The sequence below is a fragment of the Euleptes europaea genome, chromosome 15, assembly GCF_029931775.1.
Source record: "Euleptes europaea isolate rEulEur1 chromosome 15, rEulEur1.hap1, whole genome shotgun sequence".
Lineage (NCBI taxonomy): Eukaryota > Metazoa > Chordata > Lepidosauria > Squamata > Sphaerodactylidae > Euleptes > Euleptes europaea.
In genome coordinates, this window is record NC_079326.1 from 22,220,401 (window position 1) to 22,246,524 (window position 26,124).

At 42.5% G+C, this 26,124-nt stretch overlaps 1 protein-coding gene across 1 annotated transcript in view; it reads right to left on the bottom strand.

The window, feature by feature from the left end:
* LRP1B (LDL receptor related protein 1B) overlaps window positions 1-26,124 on the bottom strand; it is a 566,614-nt gene that overhangs the window by 435,597 nt on the left and 104,893 nt on the right. Inside the window, exons 3-4 of the mRNA XM_056861170.1 lie at window positions 14,244-14,363; window positions 12,320-12,448 (exon numbers count right to left, since the gene is read on the bottom strand). Coding sequence (XP_056717148.1) covers window positions 12,320-12,448; window positions 14,244-14,363 — 249 coding nt within the window. The remainder of the gene's footprint in view (window positions 1-12,319; window positions 12,449-14,243; window positions 14,364-26,124) is intronic.

The following is a 26,124-nucleotide window of genomic DNA, read 5'->3' on the forward strand; positions in this document are numbered from 1 at the left end:
GCCCCCCCATGAGATACCGCCTGTGAAGAATGGTAGATGGAATGGGGAGCCAAAAACAGGACGTTAGGAGACTAACAGTGCATTCCTGAGAAGTGCCGCCAGCTGTGCCCAATGGCCTTTGGAGGGCACAGCTGGCGACACAAGGGCCCACAGCGCCGGCGTCTGGGTGATGTATGCCAGTGTTTGTGGCCCCAGCACCAGCGTGCAGGGCCGGATACTGATCTCCGGCTGCTGGTGCAGCAGCGCCGGGCCCAGATGTTGCGGCAGTGACCCGGGAGGCATTCCCGGGGTGTAACGATGTCCCAGGAGGCATTTCCAGGGCATAATGGCATCCCGGGAGGCATTCCCGGGGCGTTACGCCGCTGGCTGGGGGGCAGGGCTGCAGTTAGGCAGCCTCACAAGCCGTTATGGCTTGGGAACACCCCCTTTTATTTTTGTAGCATTCTTGAGAAGTGCCGCCAGCTACCTTTTAGGTAGTGTATCTCACGTGCAACCCTTTGTGGGTTGCATGGATTTTTTGGCGCCGGGCGGAGGTGTCGGCCAGGTGCTGCTGCATTGCCTCCTAAGCCTTGTGCAGGCATTCTGCTCAGGAGTGCACTGTAAAGCTGCTTCTCGTGCTAGGAACAACCAGCCACACTAAGAGACACCATGTCTCACAGATTCCATGTGACAACCACAGAATCTTTTTTTCTTGCACTCACAGTTAAAAACCTTACCTAAAAAAATTGGAAGTGGATTTGCCAATTAAATAGCAGAGTTATGAGGTCATCCATACTCTCCAATGGTATTCTCCACCATACAAACTCCTGCATCAATGATCTGGAGCTGTTATGCTGAAATTCATACCTTTCCTAAATACCTGTCCTGCCTCATGTCTGGAATGGTCAGATATACTGAGGTTTGTTGAACATTAATCTAATATAGCCAGCAGAATCACTGTCAATCCCATTCTATCCTAGAAGAAGAGATCTACTATGAAAAAAATGTGTGTGTTTTTCCTGAGAGAACTCCACTTGCAGACCAGCCCAATTCTACCTATTTGAGAAGAGCTTGGATCCCACCTAGCACCCCTTTCTGCTCCTTTTGATTCCAAAACCTGAATGAAAAAATATTTTTAGTAGGCTTCCTAGTGTTGACATATGAATGCTTGACTCTTGAATAATATTTCTGTGTATTTTATTTATCTCATTTTTATCCCACCTTTCATTTATACCCCAATGGCAACCCAAAGAGGCTTATATATTTTTTTAAATCCAGATTCTCAATGTTCCTTTAAAGTCTGTAGGGGTGACACAACCAATTTTCAAAAATCCCGTATATACCTATCACTCAGGTTGGAGGACTCTTTAAGCTGAGTGAAGAGCCTAAGGCAACAGCTCCATTCAAAGAGTAGGACACCTATACATTCAGAACATGAGGGTCTGACCAGACAGCCCCCATGCTCCCCCCCCCCCATCATTCAGTGGGACAGCAGAAGCAAAAAAAGGAGTGGATGAGATCCTGGAAGTGAGGCTAATATATAGGGCAAGTCTATATTTTCTTCTAGGGGAATTCCTAAAACATCACAGATGCTGTCTGTTTCCACAGTTTTTGCCCCCAAATGGCCTTGCCCCTCATATGCTCTTGGCTGGCGACCCTACTGACTATACAAGATACATCAGCAAAACAAATAAAAACAAATAATTAGGAAGTAAGGGAGGCTCCATTATGACTAAGGACTACAGTGTTGAGGAAGAGAACATATAGAACATATAGGCTTGCCTTATATATTAGCCTCACAACAGCCTTGAGAGACAAGTTAGGCCGAGATATAAGTGACATATTAAAAACCATCAAGATAAGCTTCATAGCTATGCAGGGATTTGAGTTTGGGTTTCCTATACCTAACACTTAAGTCACTTCACAACACTGGCTCTAGTTGCAGGCTGGAAATAGGACATTAAAAAGGAACAATCAACCTGCCTGGGAAATAAAAATGAAAGTGAACATTGCTAGCAACAAACTAGCATTACTTAAGGGAGAACAAAAATGAATTAAAAAATAATAATTAAGAATGGTTGTTAATGATGACATGAAAATGTGTTCAAGAATGCTGTAAATTGATATTGAAGAACATCTGCGAAACTAGACTTGCACATCGTTATGATATAAGAAAGGGTGTATTCAATACTGAACTGGGCCAAAGATATATATATTTTTTTTGCTGAAAACAAAGCTGAAGACAACAGGATTATGATTTAGAATGTGAGCCCATGTTTTACATTTGTCTCCCTTGAACTAGAATTTGTCCCAGGAGAATATCATATAGCAAGGCTTGATACTAACACGTAAAAGTTCATCAACTTGGAGCTAAATAATAACACATCATTAGTGTCTGTGTCAGCCACATGTTGACACCTAATCTATATGTGTAAACTCCTATCCTTCCCAGAGAAGTCTGGCAAGATGCCATCCTCCTTAGGACCAACATTTAAAACAACAAGATTGACAGTGTACCAGACAGGTACAGATAAGCAACGAGAATCCCTGCCTGCCGTAAGAAGAAAACACTCCTATTTGTCATCCATGCTGATTCACTTTGATTAACTTCATGACACCCATTTGTGACAACTGCTCATGAATTTACCAACAATTATAGAAAGTGGTTTGTAGCTATTGGATGGAACTCTAAAAACAAACACACATTCTAAGATATTTAAAGATCACAGTGAATCCAATTAGAAACTGAATCCAGTGTAGAGGTATTAAAATACTGCTTTCTCATAGACTGTTCTTATTTTTCTTCTGTTTGCTAATTAGGGTTTTTCTTCCACAACAGAGCAATATGCTTGGGAATGAGAGGCCTCCATTAATTAAAGTTTGCGGCTGGCACATTGTTAAGAATAATGATTCTGAGTTTACAGAAGTTTAAATATTTTAATGATTTGCCAATGGCAAAACAGAGACCAAGGGTGGGTACTTGTTAGGACCCCCTAATTCAGGAACTGGGGGTGATAAAGAGGACTCACAAACACAGAGGACATGGCAACTTGTGGTGAAACAACGAAGGGTTGATTTTCAACATAATGAAGCAAAGGTAAAGGTAGTCCCCTGGGCAAGCACCAGGTCATTCCTGACCCATGGGGTGACATCACATCCTGAAGTTTACTAGGCAGACTGCGTTTACGGGGTGGTTTGCCATTGCCTTCCCCAGTCACACATTTTTAAAAGCTTGTATTTTTAAGGGATTTTTAATTGTAAGCTGCCATGAGCAGAACTCTGAAGAGGCAGCATAGAAATTAAATAAACAAACAAATACAGAAGGACAACTGAATTCAGTCCTCCCAGACATTTATCTTAATATCTATTCTTATAAAATGGGAGTTGTCTCAGAGAGTTCATAGCTCAATAACAACCCAAATGCACAGGAAGCTGCCTTATTCTGTTGTCTATTCTGACTAAATGCACTTCTCCAAGGTCTCTTGCTGAGGTCTTTCGCATCATGTACTACCAACCCCTTTACTAGGAGATCTGGGATTGAATCTGGGACTTCCTATAGGCAAAGCAGATGCTCAACCACTGAGCCACATTCCTTCTAGCATAAATGTAAACAATATAACATCGCAACACACTGGCTATAAAGTATTTTCTGGTGTCTTTAAAATCTCTCCACTTAATATGTGACCCACACTGTAGCTCTTACAGAGGATGCAATTGTCCACTCCCCCTGCCCCCAGATGTATAGCCTTGCATCTTATATGAAAATTCCCAGTGACAGGAAGATTTTCTAAGCCAGTAACAAGAGGCATGACTGTCTGATACTGGGCTGGGGTGGGGTGGGGGTCACATTAACAGTATTTTTCACATGAGAAAATTTGCCCTGTCCCAAGGGCATGTATACACACTCAGGACACACAAACACATGTGTGCATGTGTGTGTGCGTGTGTGTTTAATACATTAAAAATCAACTAAATTTCTCAGTATTTCTGTTGGTTTCTGTTATCTGGACACTAATTAAAGTTTCAATATTGACAAATTACTGCTAAATAAAACCACAATATAGTAACAGCTAAGGTGGCTCACTCGGGAACCCAATTCTGTGAGGGTAAACAGCAATCCCCTGGCTAAAGTTCCATAGTTCTCTGAACAGGTGCAGCATCCACGTATGACTACACTCAGACCGCCATATAGCAATATATTTAATAGTCATCATGGACCCATCTGCAGATACTTAAATCCATGTATCGGGGCCACATTGAGACAAGGAAGTGACACTTTTTTCAAACTTGAGGGGACTGGACACATCATTACAGGAGCCCCCAACCACGTCAGGCCACACATACTTCACAGTAGGGCCGTTCCTTAGGCTCAGCCCATCAGAAACCTCTCTTCCACAGCTCATATGCATTCACAGGGGCTTGTTCAGTAGAGAATCCTGGTGAATTATGGCCTTAATATGTCAAGCAATTAAATGCTCTGCATTTACTACCTACCTTGCAGCCTCATAACCCTCCTCTTATTTTCCTTCCTTAAAACAGCTTGCTGTGTTCCTGTTCCCTCTCTAGTGACCTCTTTTCTTTCTGCAAGCATTCCACTTTCTTTAGCCACACTACATTCTGTACTCCATTTCAAGTTTCAACAAGGTCTCTGACGTCAAGCACCTGAGGCCTTGTGCGAAACAAAAGAAGATAAACAATTCAAGCATTTCGGTAGTGATTTTGAACACATTAATACAGATTTGCTTTGCAGGATTTACGAGCTTGTAAGAAGAGTACCATCCTGCTACGATGAGAGTATAATTAGACTAAGTGTGTTTTAAAATGTCCCAATAATGATGCTACGCTTGGCATTTTAATGAGACATGAAACTAGCACACCTCTAACCCATGTACAAAAAAGGAACTAATTATATCCCTCTTGCTCAAAGGGTATTAGTTTTCTCTTTGACTGTGGTTAAATGATGAAAGACTCGTATTCCCTTCCTATCTGCTTTTTACTTCCAACTTCAGATCAATAAACAGTGTCACAGCATAGAAGAAACCCAGGCTTCCCCCCCCCCCACCACACATTGCAACTCTTTGCTGAAGAAAATCTTTACAGGTATCAGAGGTGGTTCTCCCACCCTCTGTAGTAGTCTTTTCTACAAGGAAGAGATTAAAAACCCTAAAAATGTTACAATCAACTTTGAATCATCTTGCCGCATTAAGAACCAGCTATAACGGGAATATCAGCAAGATGAGAAAACAGTGGATTTACATTGAGGGAATCTGGGGGCGGGGGGAAGGATCCCTAAGGATTTGAAAGAAAACAAGAACAAAAATACCTTTAAAATAAGATCTGCCTTAAAAAAGAGCAATGTAGATTAGAAAACCTAAAACTAATTCGGTGAGCTTTCCTCACAAGAGCATTGAACTTATAATATCAATTTGTACTGAATCTTTTTTAAAGGACTAGAAACACATTCACGCAAAAGACTGAGCAGAGTAGACACTTTTTGGATCAAAGAAAGGTTCTCTTTCTTTCATTATGCTCCATTTTCCTATAGATCTGCTATAAGCGAGACCTTGCATGAGCTTTTTGCAAGACAGGCAACTTTTTCAGAAGCTAAAATTTCAATCAATGTTTTTTTAATATTCTATTTCTTGCATAGACTCTAATGCAGTCATTCTAAAATCCTGTTAAAGAAGAATAAAAATTTTATATCTTCAGAAGAGTCATGTTTCATTTTTTTTTTCCATAAAGGAAAGTTGCATCCTGTCCTAACTCAAGCAATGATAAGTTCCACTGACTCCAGCCAGACTAGTACAGTGCAGTTAAAAACTATGAACTTTTTAAAAAACATGATTTTAAGAAAGATGATCACAACTATTGTAGCATCTAATTTATTATAATGTGTTTTCAAACCACAGTAGGAATTTCAAGATGTTACTTGTATAAGTAAAAACAAATGTTTTATGGAGTGAGGAATTCTTCTTTTCCTAAGTTACTACTGCCATAGGTTATAGTATCATTGTTTCATTGTCAATGCAGGGCATATTACCATCATCTCTGTTGCTGATACCCACTTTCGGCATCCTCTGTAAATCAATGCATATAGCCGTTTATAAAGTTTCGGTGTGACTACTTATATAGCAAATGTATCTGAGTAACTCCCAGGTAATCTTAATTAATATTTAAGGAATAATACCTCTTCAAAAGCCTTGAACACTAACTAACAAACAAACATCATACTAAGGGCCCATTCCTGAGAATTGGGCCAAAAGCCCATAGGAGGCCAACTAAGGCCTCCGCCAGCGCAGGGGCCCACACCGCACACCGGCGTGAGTGGCCCCAGTGCCAGCGTGCAGGTCCGGGCTCTGGTCCCTGGCTGCTGCCTTCTCCCGCTGGCCTCTCGTTGCCGGCACAGGCTGCGGCGGTAAGCCGGGAGGTGTTCTGGCGGCCTGGGAGGCATTCCCAAGGCATGACAGCACTGCCCGGGGGGTGGGGCCAACATTAGTCAGCCTCCTGAGCCCTTTCAGCTCGGGAATGCCCCCTTTTCTTTTTACAAAGATACGCCAGCTTTTTGCTTTTTGCTGGCGTATCTCCCGTGCAACGGGAGGGTTGCATGGGTTTTTTGTGCCGGGCGGAGGTTTCGGCAGTGCCAAAAACTCCTTAGGAGGCAACGCCGCTGGGTTGCCTCCTAAGCCCAGCGCAGGCATTCCTTTCAGGAATGCACTGTAAATGTAGCCAACTTCAATGAGATTGCACACCTGCCAAACATACTTTAGATATTCACAATGCTAAAATCACACACACAAAGAATGTTGATACAACTGTATGTAGTGTGATTTTATACACGTTCATATGCAAATCAGGAAAGCACTACACTGAAATAATTTTGGTACTATTATATACAATCAGATGGAGATTTTTTTTTGCAGCACTCTTTCCTCAGTTCTGCATTCACCGCTGTGGCGGTGCCACAGAGATGTAGAGACAGCCCACATTGGGGAAGGAGGGAGGGATGTGTGCCTGCACAGAAGACCACTCGATGAACAGAACAGTACATTTATTGCACAACAATATTACAGTGGATACATTGATATTGTTTAAAAGTTGTGTCATGTTAATTTAAAAGAATATATATAAATTAACATGTTTCACGATTTGGATAAGAAATACATTTGGATAAGAAATAAATTTTGACACAAATTCAAAAGAAGATTTTTAACTTTGTTATTTCTTTGACTTTTATTTTACTAAACTTTGACAAAGTTTGTAGATTGCTGCACAGAATTTGGCGACCTCTCTAATTTGTAAGGGAATTTCATCTGAGAGGAGCTTCCTAACCTGAAGTTTTTCATACCACTCGATGAACAACAGTTACAACGCTGTTTTTCATCGTCCTAGCTTCTGTGCAGTCCCACATGGTAGAGTAGCAAGCTCGCTTACTGTGGAGGCGGATATGTGGCTGTCTAACGAAACAGCAAATTCAGTATGCTCTCCACACAGATGCTTTGGCCCTGGCATCCATGTCCATCGTGTAGTGATGGATGAAGGTTAAAAGGGTCGACAGGTAGCTGTCCTGCAAATGTCTTGGATGTTTGAGTTGCAACCAAAAGCAGCCAAAGACACCTGAGCTCTGGTGGAATGTGCATGTACTGTCAGCAGACACTCCACGCCAGCAACCTCATAGGTCAGCCTGATGGAGAAGGAAACCCACCGGGATAGAGTCTGCGTAGAGACAGCCTTACCCTTCTTGGGATCCTGGAAGCAGATGAATAGATTATCGTCAAACCTGAAATCTTTAGTCTGGTCCAAATAAAACAGCAAATCTCTACGGACATCCAGTGTTTGAGTTGCAACCAAAAGCAGCCAAAGACACCTGAGCTCTGGTGGAATGTGCATGTACTGTCAGCAGACACTCCACGCCAGCAACCTCATAGGTCAGCCTGATGGAGAAGGAAACCCACCGGGATAGAGTCTGCGTAGAGACAGCCTTACCCTTCTTGGGATCCTGGAAGCAGATGAATAGGTTATCGTCAAACCTGAAATCTTTAGTCTGGTCCAAATAAAACAGCAAATCTCTACGGACATCCAGTGTGGGAAATCTTTTTTCCAAAGAGGTTTGGGGAAAAATGTAGGTAGCACAATATCGTTTGATAGGTGAAACTTAGACGCAGCCTTGGGAAGAAAGTCAATGCTTGGGCATGGCACTACCCTATTTGCGTGAAACTTGGCGAAGGGGGGGATCATGTCTGAGAGCCCTGAGATCACCCACCCTGCGGGCTGATATACTAGCCACAAAAAACACAGTTTTGTTATTGTATCAACTTTATGGAAAAAGCAATAAAAATTTTATTAAAAAAAAGATTCAAAACAAAAAAAACACAGTTTTGTAGGACAACAGGGGAAGATCACAGGATGGCAGTCTCAAAGGGCTTTGATGTTAAATGGGACAACAATAAGGAGAGACTCCACTGAGGAGCAGGAGGTTTGACCAGGGGAGAACAAATTATTAAGACCCTTCAAAACATTTTTCCACAGTTTATTGCACAGTTTATTAGAAAACAAAGAAGCACTGTCCACACCATTGTGAAAAGTAGAAATTGCTGTCAAATGCACTTGCACAAAGGAATTGGATAGGCCTGCGACAACAGGGAAAAGCAACATTGTTCCAGTATAACCCCCTGGCCCTGTGCCCATAGAGAGAATCGAAGCCATTTAGAATCATAAGATCTCCTGGTGGAAGGCTTATGTGAAGTTAAAAGGACATCAGCAACCCTGTGAGACCAACTGTCTACAGCCAGATTCTCCATGCTGTGAGCTTCAGAGAATGCACACCGTGGTGCAGAACAGGGTTCACTGATATCAGATGGTGCAGTTGTCCAGTGGATGATAAGGGGGGCAACACCGACAGGAAGACCAGTGAGGGTGCCAAGAGTGTCCTGCAAGGTATCAATGGTCATGGGCCAAATGGGGTTCCGTGTCAGAAGGGACACTCAGAATCTCTATGACATCATCCTCATAGAAGGAGAAATATGCCTCCCACATCAAAGGTGATGGAGTGTGTGGTCTCTTGCATGGAGATCAGAGGACCTCTCGAATCTTAGGCAGGGGGCTATGCCCCTGATGAGGAAAGACTAGGTCTTGGCGCTCAGAACCCAAAGAGCCCCACCGTCGAGGGGTGGGGAGTGTCTACTCAGTGAATCAGACCAGCACCGAGATGGACAGAAGTGCCTTGGGGAAGGCGATTTGCGATGCTGTGACCGAGAGTGGTGTCAAGCTGAAGGAGAACGGTGTGTAGGTGATGGAAAATGGCATCGAGGGGACTGTCGAGGAGCCTCGGTCAAAATCCACGGGAAGGTAAGTTCCACTGAAGGCGACCTTATGCTGAACATGTTGTTTTGTTTTGATGTTGTAGAAACAAAGATGGACTGGAATATTTAAAAGGCCCAGGAAGGGGCAATGAGCAAGCCTGCATCCGCTGTCACTACACAGCAAGCTGAAGAGCCCCTCATGGGCTACCAGAGCTGGTGGGGCTCAGCTTGGTTTTATGTTGGCCTCCTGGGGTCCTTCAAGACAGTAGACACCCAAAAAATACAATGTATTCTTCTGCTATAAAACAACAAAAATTGGATCTCTAAAAAAATGGCATGCTTAAAAAAAATTTTTTTTCAGAACACAAAGGATCAATATGGAAGGGTTTTGAGGGTTTTTTTGGTCTGCTTATTGAAAAGCAGTGCTAATCTGTTGTATGTCTATGGTTAGCCAGCAAAAATAAATATAATACATTTTTTAAAAAATTTGGGGGAAGCTGTTTATTTTTTAATGTATTTATAAATCATGATCATGCAATTAGAGCAGATGACACTGAATCCCAACATATAATTGTGATATAATGAAAGCTGCCCCAACCCAATCAAGTAAATATTATATCTAATTTTTGGTTTGTGAAATGGAATAAATGCTAATCTAAGGTTTACAGAAAGGATTGCTTAAAGAAGTGAACAGGTCAAATGTAATATTTTTACTCCTTGAAGGGGATAGCGGCATGGTTCCCAAGACTGTGCCTGTCCCAGACTCTTTAAGCCCTCTGGACAGCCATGTGTGTGCTAGGGGGGTCCACCTTCTGCTGAAATGTGTGGCCCAAAACCACATGCCACACTTCTCATGATAATATTTATACCCTCTTGAATAAAATGTTTGGTCTCATAAGGTGAATTAGTGCTTATCTGCAGATAATTGGCAGTTTTGAATATTTTATGTTACTCTATCAGCAGTGACACCTGCTAAATCCCATTAAAATAACATTTCTGAGTAATGGCAGCTGGGAAAAAAAGGATTTATGCTTCGCAACCACCTTTTTATTATGTTATTGTATTTAAAATCCATTGCTGTGCTCTGTGGATCAAAATGAAATCTAAACAAGTCTTATTTCTTGGTCTTATCAATACCTTTAATCATTACTACATTGCCAGGGACAGACAATGCCTTGATGCTACATTCATTTCAGTTTCTAATATACAGTATAATACATTTCTGCAGCAACGTGAAGTCTACCCAAAAGACTTTCCTCTCTAGACGTCCTCTTTCTGGGATACAAAATAAATAAGTAAAGCTAAGTTTCATTATTGGTTTGTACCCAGAGTTCTTTGTACAGTCACAACCAATATAATTTATATTTCCTTTGGCACACCATGAAAATTAGTACTTGGGAGGTGGTAAAGTTATAAATGACATAACCCCATTTGGGTCTTTATGCATGCTGATGGCGAGCAGATTGCAGAGAAAACAAAAATAGGCTTCAGAGTCAACCCACTGACTAGGGAAATCCTTCCTTCAGTTTGGTTTCATTAAACCAAACATGCTAATTCCCTTAAATGCTTTTTTATTACTGCTAATGAAAATATGCATTAATTATCTAATAAGGCATATTATTAATATCATGAAATCAACACTCCTGAGATGCTGAGAGGAGCAAGGTAGAGTCTCCAGTCTAATATCCAAAGGGAATAATTATCTCCTGATAATTTCATTTAAGGTGATCTTTAAATTATTCTAAACAGTTGTCTCTGCAAGGCGGAAATCATCACATGAGATTTAAGTGAAGGAGAGAGCTGACAGCTCCATTAATCTTAGATGAGTGGAATACTTCATTCAGTTACCGTATATACCCATGTATAAGCCGACCAGCGTATAAGCCAAGGTGCCTAATTTCTCCCCAAAAATGGGGAAAAATTAGGCACCCGCGTATAAGCCGAGGGTCGGCTTATAACCCTCCCCCCCCGGAGGCTTACCTTAAGGCCCGGTGAATGCTGTGGTGGTGGCGGCGGCGGGCCCCCCGCAGGAGGCTTCCCCCGGCCCTTCCAGGGCGGGGGGAGCCAGGTGTTCTCGGCGGCGGCGGCCACGCGGCCTTCCAGAGGCTGCAGCAGGCTTCCCCCGGCCCTTCCAGGGCGGGGGGAGCCAGGTGTGCCCGGCGGCGGCGCAGCCTTGGAGCGGCCGCAGGAGACCCTCACAGGGCGCTCCTGGCCGGGGGAAGCCGCATGGGCCCGGCAGCGATGGTGGCGGCGATAAGTTGCCCCCTCCCTTCTCCCTCCTCCCTCCTCCCCTCCCCTACCGTATTGACCCGCATATAAGCCATGGCCGGCTTTTTCAGCCCTTTTTTTGGGCTGAAAAACCCGGCTTATACGCGAGTATATACAGTAGTTAATCCTTTTAAACAGTATATGACCTAAAAGAAACAGATCTTTCATTCTGTAGCAAAGGTTCAAGGGCAGACTGTTAACCTGTTATTTGTGGGCGCCTGTTATTTGTGGGTAGTCTTGGAAGATAATATGTCAGAATTGCTTAAAGAAAGAGCTTTCTGTACAGTCTACCACATTTATTAGGGCAAGTATTTCATCTACAGAGGAAAAAGGAGGAATCCAAAAGTGGGGGGGGGGACTTCCAAGATGGTGACTGGCACGTTGCTAAGTCATGTTCTCCTGCCAGAATTTTAGAGATTTAGAATTTATTTTATCTCATTTTAGTTTAATTTTAATTGGAGAGGTTTTTTTCAAGCAGTCCCAGGTAATTATTATTTCAAGCAGTCCCAGGTAATTAATTTCCTGTACTCCAGCTGGACTTATCTTTTCTGTGGTTGTAAACTATGGGCGTGCGTCTGAGATTGAAAACAAAATGGAGGAGGAACTCAGACCGGCTTTCTCCAATGAAGTCTACAAAACAACTGAAAATTGACTATTTTATTCCTTCTAAAGATGATGTAAGTGGCTTATCAGCATTTTACTCTTCAAATAGTTATGAGGAATCCAAAAGAACTGAGAAAGCCAAATGCTTATCACAAACTGTCTCTGCTTACCTCTTTTAATACTGCAAGACTTTTTGTCTGGCTGAAGAAGATAGCCTTCCACACAGCTACAAGTGTATGATCCATCTGTATTTTCACAGGTTTGGCTGCAGATGCCATACAGCTTACATTCATTTAAATCTGAAGGAAACAGGGTAATTGTTTAATTATGAGAAAGCTATGAAACAAATGAAAGTACTGCATTCTTTTAGCAACCATCAATCAATCTCTCCAAACTAATCCATACATATGAATAATATGAATAAAGATGCCTTTCTGAGTCTTAAGCCATAGTCTTTGAACAGTGCAGCTGAAATCAGCCTGGTGACACTACCTGAAACAGCTCAGAAACTGCTCAGAAAACATCAGAAAGGACTGCTCAGAAAACATTTTTTAAAAATGTCTTACCTCATGAGTCAGGAAGCATGCTTACCCTTACTCATGTGTCCCTTACGCACTTAAGTGTTCCCTTCCACAATGATCAATGACATGACCAGAACCAATGGGTTAAAATTAAATCAAAAGAGTTTCCATCTAGACATTAGGAAGAATTTTCTAACAGTTGGAGCGGTTCCTCAGTGGAACAGGGTTCCTTGGGAGATGGTAAGTGCTCCTTCCCTGGAGGTTTTTAAGCAGAGGCTTGATGGCCATCTGTCAGCAATGCTGATTCTATGACCTATGAGAGGGACGGCATCTTGGCCATCTTCTGGGCGTGGAGAATAAATCACTGGGGGTGTGGGGGGGAGGTAGTTGTGAATTTCCTGTATTGTGCAGGGGTTTGGACTAGATGACCCTGGTGGTCCCTTCCAACTCTATGATCCTATGATTCTATTCTATGAAAAAATACCACAACTAGAGGTAAGATGGGGTAGCAATACTAATGAGACCCAATTAAATTATCAATGAAATGATTCAACAGGAAGTTTGGCAGGAATTAAGATGCAATTTTTCCTTTTCCCCTTTCCTTCTCATTACACTGACCCCTTAAATTGGCAGTTTCTGCCCTTTTTTTGGTATATGGCTTAATTAATGTGCATGAGTCATTCTATTTTCCCTGTGGGTTCCTTACTGAGCTTCCTTTGTTGTTGTGTTTTTGTCACATTGTACTCTGAAATACAGACTTGCATCAGGAATGGAGAGGTTGATGCATGGATGTTTGTATCTTATCCAAAACCCCAAGGCAGGGTGACCTTTTGGTTCCTTCCTAAAATGTTATGGCTGCACTAGAATGCATCTTCAGGGTCTTAAAGCTCTCAAGATGCATCAGTCTCAACCTTTAATTACTCACTGTTTAGACCAATAATAACGTAAAGTGCAAACAGCATTTTATTCTTCTCACTTCTTCCCAAAAGATCTGGCTAAACTTTAGCAGCAAAAAGAGCACCGATTCCACCTCCCATTCTTCATACATTGTTGAGCTATCCTTGTAAGGTGGCTACAAGATTTTAGCTTCCCCACAATGTGTCCTCTCCTAGGATTCAGAGCCAATTATAACGGGCCATGGCTAATTCCCACTTATCAGTGCTCAGTCCTATCCTGTCGCCAAAAGCTCCTATCACAATGCAAAAACATGTAACACTGTACTTCAAAAACAAATATTATATTTAATCTCCACAAGTTCTTCTAAGGTTAGATCCTAGCTGTAATGTTCTTGATGATATCAACTTAGTGTCTGTATCACAGGTAGGGGTCTTTCACATCACCTACTTGCCTAGTCCCTTTAATTGGAGATGCCGGGGATTGAACCTGGGACCTTCTGTATGCCAAGCAGATGCTCTGCCACTGAGCCACAGCCCCTCCCCTAGTTTTGCAGTGTGACCAACTGTTAAATTCTGTGCTCTCTTCTACTACAGGCAAGGTAAGGCAACATATAGCTATCGGACATTACATTTGAATTCGAAAGATCTCAAGATCAACAGTAGTACAATAAGTTTACCTTGGCAGGTTTTTCTATCAGTGCCAACTTCATATCTATCTTCACAGTAGCATGCAGTTCCATTCCTGAATATAGCACATTTGAACTGGCATTGCATCTGTTTGCATTCTGGTAACAATTCTGAAAAGAAAAATAGCAAAATGTTAGCAGAGGGTTCTTTCTTTCTTATTTGAGGGAGGAGGGATATAACTACATTTCACATCTATTACACATATTACTGGTACTCTAGGAAATGAGGACACTGAGGAAAAAGCTCCAACAGAGACTAGCATTCACAACGTTTTTTTGTGCAGACTTACTAACTATGTTTGAGACAGATTTATACAAGCTACTAGATCAATCGTATATCCCAACACTATAAAGAAATCTGAAATCCAACCCACCCACTTCAAAAGTACCATAGCAAGCAGATCTTCAAAGTCACGCTGGCTGTTGGTTAGTCTCTATCTCCCTGGGCCATTAAGCATTTCTTTCTACATCTTCTGTGGAGATGCATCAAAGCAAGATCATGTTCCTTGCTATATGTCCCAAACTGCATGAAGTAGTGATATTAATTTGGACACTGCAAATTTATATCTACAAATGCTTAAATACCAACACCCAGTAGAATCAAGACTTTCTGGGCAGTCCTAAGCAGGTTTGCTTTTATACCACAATTTGTCATTATATGAAAACTGCACCAAAGTTATTAAAGCACACAGCTACATCCATAATAGTACAGCTCATTACTATGAAACATATCTTCTACCAAACTTACTTATTTTAGACCAGTTGAGGGACTGTTTCAGATTACTGACACACTTTTTACAAACACAAATACATATGGAGCTCAACCCAGACCACTGCAGTATACTGCAGTGACCTAAGGCATATGCATTCCTCATTTGGCAAAAGAAATTTGGTTTCTCTAATTCTCTCACGCCCACTATCTAATGAAGAAGGGCAATCAGAATGCTAGGCCAGGACAGCTAATAAGAGGCCCATACGCACCTACAAAAGATCTGTCCAGCTCATTGGCTGGTCTGTTCAAACTGTGGAAAACCTCTTCTCCTGGTGAAGGGCAATTTCTGCGAATTTCCCCTTCCTATTATAGATCTTCAGTTTGTCCCCTATTGTGTTCATGTGAGTCCATTGACTGTCCCAGGAACAGAATCTTGGGAGGAGATCAGTGGGATGCAGTAAGAGTGGGTTGGTGGGAAGTAGATTGAATCAAAGCCTATTTTCCTTAGTGCGTGAAGGAAGATATGGGAGGCACACATTCCCCGTAATGGGTTGCCTCAATATCTGCATCTAACTCTTGCAGAGATAGTGAGAAAAGGAGACCTCTGTTACAACCCATGGGTTGTACCTGCAGTGGACGCAACTAAATCCCAGATCTGTTCAAGCAACATCTCTGCTATTGGTATGCAACATTAGATGAACAGTGGGCACTGTTTTCTTCACTCTACCATGAAAATATGTTGCTGAATCCATGGAAAGCATAACCATCTGTGTCCAGCAGAGTTTCCATGCTGAAAGCTTGTGAAACACACAAACACAATATGGTAAAAACCATCAGTGCACAAATAATTTCTTGTTCATCTCAAATCTGATTCCCACAACATCAGTCCATCCCAACTAAAGTGGATAGAGTGTCAAAACGATTTTGGTTTCCCACAAAGGGTCTCTTAATATGATCTGACAGTTCTTTTATTTTTGCTGAAGGAAAATAAGAAATGAGTTGGAAGACTGCTGTTTAAAGAATTTGATCCTTTCCTAATCTCTTGATATTTTACACAATTCAAGCCTATCTGACTCCAGCAGGTGGATTGTAAAATAAGCTTAGAATGGCTGGAAGACGGAAAGATTCAGGTTGGCCAACAGCTTAAAGAAATTAGGCATGTTTGAAGGAAAGAAATGTGGTTATTACAGTTTAATACTTGGTGTCTTTTTTATAGCACTACTTGAAGCCTACCTTAAACCTTAATCACTATTAGTAGGGGGCTATTTTCCTAGAAGAAAAGAATCAACAGTTTGATTTGACAATGGCATTTCGGATTGGTGCTACTAATCCTACACATGCCTTAAGTGTTACATTTTATAACTGATTTTATATGCAGAATTTATATTTACTGAAGTCTTAGTAGACCAAACACTGAACATGAGTCAGCAGTGTGATGCGGTAGCTAAAAAGGCAAATGCGGTCTTGGGCTGCATCAACAGAAGTATAGTGTCCAGATCACGTGATCTGGACACTATACTCTACTCTGGTTAGACCTCACCTAGAGTACTGTGTTCAGTTTTGGGCACTACAATTTAAGAAAGATGTAGACAAACGGGAACGTGTCCAGAGGAGGGAACAAGGATGGTGAGGGGTCTGGAGACTGAGTCCTATGAGGAAAGGTTGAAGGAGCTGGGTATGTTTAGCCTGAAGAGAAGACTGAGAGGGGATATGATAACCATCTTCAAGTACTTGAAAGGCTGTCATAGAGAGGATGGTGCCGAGTTGTTTTCTGTTGCCCCAGGAGGTTGGACCAGAAACAACGGGTTAAAATTAAATCAAAATAGTTTCCGTCTAGACATTAGGAAGAATTTTCTAACAGTGAGAGAGGCATCACCTTCCAAGCCGGCACTGGGAAAGCTGCTCTAGAAAGTGGTCACTAGGAGAAGGCCAAGGAAGAGAAATGTTTCCTAAACTTGTGTTGCCGATGGTAGTTATCATTGCAGAACCTGTCAGGACCCCCTCTGACCAGCTTCATGCCCTTCTTGTGGGCTTCCCACAACTATCTGAATGGCTTTGATTGGAAACATGCCAGACTAGATGGTCTGATGTAGCAGAGCTCTATTTATGTTGCTATGTTTGAGCCTCAAAGCTAAGGTTTCCATGTAGAGTGCATAAGGAGTAGGCTTGCAGTAGTTTCCCAGTTTTACTCTGCTAATTATTTTACATGTTTTGCACACTTCCTCAGTTAAACCCCATCAGGAATCTCTGACTTCCACCAATCTGTGCTCTTAATTAAAAGATCTAGCTATTTTATTTGCCAGTCAGTTCTCACTGTTTTATTCTCATCCTTTTATTTAAGGCAACCTCTCTCTGGGGTTGATAAATCTGCATGTTTCAGCGTTTTGTTTTTTTAATAAAAATGAAAAAGTAGTGTTAAATTGACAATCAGTTATTTGCTGTTTAAAATGCTGTATCTATTTAGCAACAATTAATCTTATTTTTAACATCTTATTCCCCCACCCCATGCCCACTCTGTGAGGATGAAAAAGGATTCTGCCATGATAAGAGAGGCAGACTGTAATCAGGAGAAGCGGGTTTGATTCCCCGCTCCTCCACATGAAGCCTGCTGGGTGGCCTGGGCCAGTCACAGTTCTCTCAGAACTCTCTCAGCCTATGCAGAGTAAGATTTCCAGGTCCCTCTTTGCCATTGGTGGGATATTTTGGGGCGGAGCCTGAAGAGGGCAGGGTTTGGGGAGGGGAGGGACTTCAATGCCATAGAGTCCAATTGCCGAAGCGGCCGTTTTCTCCAGGTGATCTGATCTCCATCGGCTGGAGATCAGTTGTACTAGCGGGAGATCTCCAGCTAGTACTTGGAGGTTGGCAACCCTAACGCAGAGGTGGGCAATGGCAAACCACCCCTTGCCTTGTAATCCCTATGGGGTCACCATAAACCAGGTGTGACTTGAAGGCACTTTCCACCACCCCATAAACCTCTTCGTCAACCGAATCACGATGAAGTACAAGCTTGATTTTGTTTAGGGCTGTCTTCAGCGAGCTATAGGTTGTCTGAAGTACAATATTTTTATAACTTCTCACTGCTTTGTTAGAATATAAATCAATCGTTTTGCTCCGTCTGATCCGCATATCACAAATTGGGCTTGTTTGCTGACCTGAATAACTGATTACTGATGATCTATTCTACAAATAAACATTTTAATCACATACATTAAATATTTTGAAGGTAGATGATTGGCCCCATGGCGCAGTGTGTTAAGCTGCAGTACTGCAGTCAAAAGGTCTGCTCACGACCTGAGTTCGATCCCGACGGAAGTCGGTTTCAGGTAGCCGGCTCAAGATTGACTCAGCCTTCCATCCTTCCAAGGTCAGTGAAATGAGTACCCAGCTTGCTGGAGGTAAAGGGGAGATGACTGAGGAAGGCACTGGCAAACCACCCCATAAACAAAGTCTGCCTTGGAAACGTCAGGATGTGACGTCACCCCATGGGTCAGGAATGACCCGGTGCTTGCACAGGAGACCTTTACCTTTTACCTTAGATGGTCCGCAACCCAAAAAAAGGGCCTTCTCTCTCTACTGGGGTCTTTTGCCAGCAGGCGAAGACTTTTTTGTTTTGTCTGGCATATCCCCAAAGACAGTTACTGGCCCTCCTTCTTGTGTTGTTTTTCTAATTGGTTTTAATTGAATTGTTGTCTAATTTTAATTTTATTTTTAATTCTCAATTTTTTTAATTGTTTGCTACCTTGTGAACCCTGTTCAAGTGGAGAGAATGGACAAAAATGAAATTAAAGGAATTCTTCCTCAACCATAAAATCTAGTCAGATCTTGTCCAGTCAGAAACAAGTTCCTAATGCCACTATATTGGAAAGAGATTATACATACATACAACATTTCCTCATAACGGTACTTTGAATTAGGCCTGAGCTATGAATCAAACCAAAAAATATATAGCCTGTCATCTTTTACCAGTTGCAATAACGATAAAGTTTACTGTCATAATTTAAACATAAGATATAATTACACAGTTCACTGAAATCGTTAGCCTCCATGTGTCCTTTTTTGTGATTTCAATAACATATATAGGATATATTGCTCCCCCAACAGACATGAAAAGGAGTCTGCTGATTTCCTCTCCTAAAACAAAACAGAATGCATTAATCTTGCTGTTTCATCTGCTGATAGATGAAAGCATTTTAAAGTATAAAAACAGCTATATGAAGATTAATTTGCACTTTGGGGTAACCTTTAACCTAATTCCTCAGAGATTTATTTGGAAGAAATAGACCTTAATCATTTGGTCCCCTCAAATGTGTTGATAGATTATTAACATTTCATTTATTTAATTGACTTTGGGTAACAATTGTGTGCCCTGACCTGGATGGCCCAGGCTAGCCAGATCTCAGAAGCTAAGCAGGGTCAGCCCTGGTTAGTTTTTGGATGGGAGACCACCAAGGAATACCAGGGTTGCTGTGCAGAGGAAGGCACTGGCAAACCACCTCTGTCTCTTGCCATGAAAACCCCAAAAGGGGTCGCCATAAGTCGGCTGCGACTTGACGGCACTTTACACACACACACAACAATTGTGCAGCTTGGCTTCTAACAGCAAGCACACAATTCAACACCAAAACATTCTCTCTGCTGTAATGTTCTGGGCCAAAGCTAACCTGCTTTCCCCTTGGACTTTTGCTGCATTCCTGACTGTGTGCAATGACAATCGTTCTGAGTGCCCTGAGCACCTCTGACTTTAAATCCATTCTGATCATGATGGCACATGAATCAGTAACTGTACCGGCATATTCATCCCTGGTGTGACAAGGAGGCAGATGAAAAGAATTAAATGTCTCTTTACAAGGTTAGTCTTCAAATCACACACCCAAAAGGTTAATGACACTGAATAGAAAGTATGTTAGGAGTCATCATGGTCATAAGCAGCACCCACTAAACATTATGAACGGAGGAAGACACAATCTTTAAGCCAATTCCAAATCCTCTAAGTCATTATAAGCGCTTAATTCCAACATCGGGTAATACCTTCAGTGTAGAATAAACTCCTGAGTTAATCAAGACTCATATTCCAAACAAAACCCAAGTCCTAAAGGACAACTGCATACACAACTTTGCTTATTTTTAAGGTGCTGTTTCAACAATAGTGCTGTTGCTGTGGTTATTTTTAATTTGAGGGTAGAATATGCTGTATAATGCAGTACATTTTTTCTATTTAAAATGACCTACTATGTTATGCTGAGACACCACTTTTTACTATATAAGCAAGAACCATTCAGTACTGTCCTACCCTTGAAACCTACCAACAGTATAAAGAACTTTAGAGCGGTCTACTGATAAAGGTCTTCAGAGGAATCACATGACTATATGCCACACATATTCTAATATCTTTTGCATATTCAGATCTCCTTTGGCAAATTTGTATTTCGTGGAATTAACTTGTTTGCATCTGCTCATTTTCTTTTTATTGCATCTTCACATGCGGTTGTCTTCAATCTTATCAATTATATGTTTTTTCAGTTGTATTTCGTTTGCAGATTAGGCTGTTTAATTTAATTTACCATAAGCTTTTTTGTTGTTTCTGCAGCATAAGACTCCGTTCTTTGCTTTCTTGACAGCAAAGGATACCTTGATTGATAGAATTCAATTGCTGGTTTGAAATAACGCAGACAATTGTTATTTTACGTTTGTTGGCCTTTTTATGAGATTTGCCTATTGTACCATGAAAAATGCAACAAAAAATAATGATCTTTGGTCACACACCTGGTCCCATAACTTTGCCATGGTAAATATACCATGGAGAACAGATATCGAGGTCTGAATTGAGATTCATAAGCTTGCTTACCAGCTATAGCTGTGCAAAGTCAAAGGACAACATAGTAGCTAAATGATTCAAATTTCAGATAATGTAAAATAATGAACAAGACAGATGTGCTCTATTAGTTATTGCATGAATAAGTTAGAATTTTAGGCTAGCAGGGTAATTTCACTGCTCGGTTCCAGATTCTACCCAGTGTGACCAGAGTTGCCTCGCATGCAGCGCCTCTATCTTTTTTACATGTAAGCAAAACCTGCTATTATATTATGGTAGGATTCACTCCAGATTTTGGTCTTCTACCTTGTATGCATACACCTGACTATCATGGGATTAGCTGGTCGCTGCTGGGGCCAAGCAGTAATTTTTAGGCTTCTTCCCTGATTGGCTAGTGGGTGGAGCCTTTCTTTGCCTGCTTCATGATGTTCAGTTTGGGCAGTTATTAAAAGTTAAATAGGTCTGGTCACTGACTGTATAGGCTATAACTAGTTTGGCAGGGATAGGGCAGGTTATGTATCAATAGGAAGAGAACAGCATATTCTGAACAGACCATCACTTACTTTACAGTGGGATGAGGTGTGTGGAGGGGCTGTGGGCAGGGGCTGTGGCTCAGTGGTAGAGCATCTGCTTGGCATGCAGAGGGTCCCAGATTAAATCCATGGCATCTCCAGTTAAAGGGACTAGGCAAGTAGGTGATGGGAAAGACCTCTGCCTGAGACCCTGGAGAGCCGCTGCCGGTCTGAGTAGACAATACTGACTTTGATGGACCAAGGGTCTGATTCGGTATAAGGCAGCTTCATGTGTTCATGTGAAGGAGCGCCTTTGGTGCTCAGCAACATCTTCTCGAACTTGGTAGTGTCTTCACGGTGCATCAGGGAAGGGGGCTAGGCACCTCTTAACACAGTATGTGTGGGCAGTGACAAACAAGGTGCGTGTAGACGCAGGGTGGATTTGCCAAAAATTGGCAGTCAGCAATGACTATCTAGTCCAGCCTGCTCTCAATTAAATATTAGCATAATTAATTGATGACATAGATCATCAACCCCAAATGGGGTTGCTTTGATCCTGGCTGAAACAGGGAATAAAGAAGGGTAAAGTGAGCATGCATACATGACCAGTGTCAACAGATATCATGACAGTGTAACCTTTCTGCTGCAAGTGGGAGACACTGCACTATAACCTGTACTGCTGCTGATCTATGCTCCCATTGCCCTGCAGAATCAGAGCCCCATGGAGCTCCAGCAGACAGTGAAGACACACTTCCAAATGAGTTAGTGTCAGCTTACCAGTTACATTATTTCCACCAATAATAATAGCCAGCTATGTGGGAACCTCCAATCTGCTGGAACACCACACTCATAACTTTAGAGCACACTAGTCCTTTGTTGTTTCTGCAGAATATTTTCTTATTACTATCTATACATCTCTTTGTTCGATGCACACAGCCATCTAGCTGAAGAAGAGGATATGAAAGACTCCTTGCGTGTGAGCACTGTAAACATGTTCCTTTCCTTTGAATGTGCCTGGCAAAAGGGAACTTGGTTGCATGGAGGGATGCTGTGAATTTCACAGTGAACAGCTGTTGAACATACCCAGTTCGGCAGTCGCTATCAGACCATGAGCCAATCAATAATACGTTCAGCTTGCACCAAACAACTCGAACAGCTGCCAGACAGGTTTGCAGCTGCTCCGCTGGTCAGTAGCCAACATGCAGGGGATCAGCTAGGAGTCGGCTTCCGATCCTCCACCACCCCCTAAAATATTTTACGCAGAGAAGCTGGAGATCAGGATCTTTCGTTCTGGCTTCTGATTTTGTTGCTCAGACTCATTGGACAACATTCTTTCTTTACAAAGGACAAACAAGTTCTATCTGTAAGGCATGCGAAAAGCAATTCTAACACAGAACTTCCACAGTGTGAAGATTTAAATAGCATGACACACAGATGAGAATACAACAGACAATTTCTAGAGTTTCTATAGATCCCATTACACAGAATGGTTAGCCTACTCTGAAGTTACAATGCAAGAGAAATCTTTTATAAAAATTTAGCAAACTCCACATAGGGTTCAACTCATTATGCAGCACAGTGGAAAGTAATCTGTAGGAAATTACTTCAAAGAGAGGTTTGGAACCACCTGAGACTGTGAAGTCAGATTAAACCACTGGACACAAGCTGCTATTAGATGGTTGTACAACAGATCAGCGAAGAAATTCTGAACATTCACTCCCAAAGCAGATTCCCAAGGAAGGTGTGATGGCCACTCCTAAAGATGTGCATCAGTGATAAATTGCAGCATTTAGAAAGATACACTCTGGCCCATTCAGCTTTAGAAGAAATGAGCTGAGCAGTTTCAAAAGTAATTTTCAAAACCTCTTGAAAGAAAAGAAAAGATGCTACTCCAACAGAAAACGATGGAATGGAATCCAGAAGTGTGTGCCAGACATAATGGTCTTTTATGCATGGGCTGGATCTCCCTGCTTGGTCCTGGGTTCATTGCACATTAAAGTAACCCAGGTTGGGGGAAACTGTATGCATTGGCTTGAATGATCAGGGATGAAACTGTGCTAATCAAACCATGAATACAGAAAAGCAGTCTCCCAAGCTCAAATCAAGTCCCACCCCTTTAAATGCTGCTCTGTAATTGGCTTACTGTGAGAGAAGATTCCCTTCCCCCCAAACCCAACTGCTGCATAAAAAAGCATTTTAAGAACAAAGAAACAAAAAAAAAACAAAAAAAAACGGAGCTACCTGAAAGAAAGAAGAGGAGGGGGGGGAAATCCAAGCCTTATTTTTTAAAAGCCTTTCTTTTGCTCAGAAAGAGCTCAGAGGTAGCAGGAAGCACTTGAATCCCCGCCTCTTTACACACTGCTTTGTGATTGGCTGTGAGAGAAGCCAATCTTCTGTGTTTCCCCCTAATGCAGTATGCACGGTTTGTGACTCCGGAATGAGCCAGGATCAATGGTTTAATTCGGGCCAGAAGGAATGGGAAAAGCCGGGTTCGTTTTGCATCGAAACAGCATTGAGCTTCCAAGGAATGAGATAGCGTGCATACTGAAAAATGTGATCCTAGCTGAAACAGAGAATAAAAAAGCGACCATGCATAAATGACCAATGAGTGGGGAAGGAAGATTACCATTCATGTATGTGTATGCATGGATACATATATACCTACTTTCCTGGCTTATTCCTCAAAGTTCACCCTTAGACATCAGTATTTCCTGGCTAATAACTACGTACTGACACTGGTCAGTAAACACAGCTTCTCAGGCTTACAGACCATTCCTAAGGGGGGAGGGGCAGAGCCATGGTGGCCGGGAGCGGCGCAGCCATACCGCCTCCACAGAGGCTTCCCAGCCGCCGAAAATAAAATAAAAGCAGTTTGTAAAACTAAAAAGGGAAAATGTCCCCATAGCAAACAGCGAGGCTATGCCATCAAAAAGGTGGCATAGCCATGCTGCAGCTTGAGGGGGCATTCCTGGGTCCAAAGGGGTTAGGAAGCTGCCTAAAGGCAGCTCCGCCCTCAGGAATGCCCTGGGAATGCCCCCCATACCAGCGCGGGCTCCCACTTGCAGGATTTCACTGTTGGTGCAGTAGCACCAGCAGCAGAGCCCTGCACACCAGTGTGGCTTCCTGGTGCCGGTATGTTTGCCCCGTACCAGCATAGGTGCCCCTTGATTCTGTGATAAGGTGGCATTTACACTGGCGCAGGGTCATGCCAGCTCCTAAAGAGCTTCAACCTCCCCACAGCCTTAGACAAACATTACTATGGCATCTAAGAATAAGCCAACTGGAAACTGGAAAGAGAGAATTACAAAGAATAATGATTTTTAACAAAACTAACAAAAATGCAGTGAAATTTTAATAGTATATTACTAAAATACCTGTCTCATACAACTCTATTACAGATTTACACAGTCAATTAAAAGACTTAGTGGGATTCATTGCTGCAAAAGCAATGGCAAGAAACAATGGGAGAATATATAAAGCAATTACCCGTATGTATTCATTTTATCTTTGGCTATCATGGTTTTCTGTCCTCTGTAATAACCATATAACTATAATCTTCCATGATCGTTTTCTTTTTTGTTGTTAAAATATTTAGCACCCTAATCACCAGCAATATTATTTTATATACATAAACCAACTGATTAGATTAGAAATTATTTTAGGTTAATATACATCTTTGTTTCAATCACACAATTGTGCCACAATCTAAAATCTGAATGGGGGGAGGGGACTAGGGACAGAAGGAAGAGACTGGAATGTGGGAGTAGGAACCACCACAACAAAAAAGATATGGGGTTTATCTGGAAGCCATTTTGAGATGGCAGAAGTGTGGAGAGGGAAACCCTGCTTGCTGTCTGCTCAGATTCTCCCCCACCCCAGCAAAACTGATTTCTGTCCAGGATGCTAAAGGAAGCTCAGAAAAAAAAATTATTTGACGAAAGTTACAGATATGTCAAGGACATATGCCCTATACATAAAAACAGTTGTAAATCCTAGACTTAACAGCCCTCTCTACTCCTGCTCACACAACATGTACTGTATTTTCCTGTGTATAAGGCACTCCCGTGTATAGGACAACCCCTATTGTCGGGCGGGGTGGGCAGCGACCGGTTTGAATGCTGGACGCCGGCCAGCCAGGGCGACTGGCCTCTTTAGCAGCTCACTCTCTTCCCCACCCATCAGCTGACAGGTGGGGAAGAGAGTGAGCAAGAGGCCGGTCACCCTGGCTGGCCGGCGGCCGGCGTTCAAACCAGTCGCCACCCACTCCATCTGACAACTGGGGCTGTACGGTGGCAGGCCAGGGCGACCGGCCTCTTTTGCCGCTTGCTCTCTTCCCTGCCTGACAGCTGACAGGCGGGGAAGAGAGTGAGCTGCGAAAGAGGCCAGTCGCCCTGGCTGGCTGGCGTCCGGCATTCAAACCAGTCGCTGCCCGCCCCACCTGACAATAGGGGCTGGATGCCGGCTGGCCAGGGTGACTAGCTTCTTTCGCTGCTCGCTCTCTTCCCCGCCCGACAGCTGACAGGCAGGGAAGAGAGTGAGCCAGAGGCCGTTCGCCCTGGTCGGCCGGCATCCGGAATTCAAACCAGTCACCGCCCACTCCGCCCAACAGCTGACGGGCGGGGCCAGCAGCAACGTCTTCAGACCGGGCTTCCGTGTATAAGACAACCCCTGATTTTGGACCAATTTTTTAAAGAAAAAAAAACATTGTCTTATACACGGAAAAATACTGTATATGTGGAGGCAACATATATAGAGGGAGAAGAAGGATCTTGCTGCTAATCCAGTTTGCCACATAGTCATGTGATTGTGACATTTAGCACCCTTTAAAATCATACA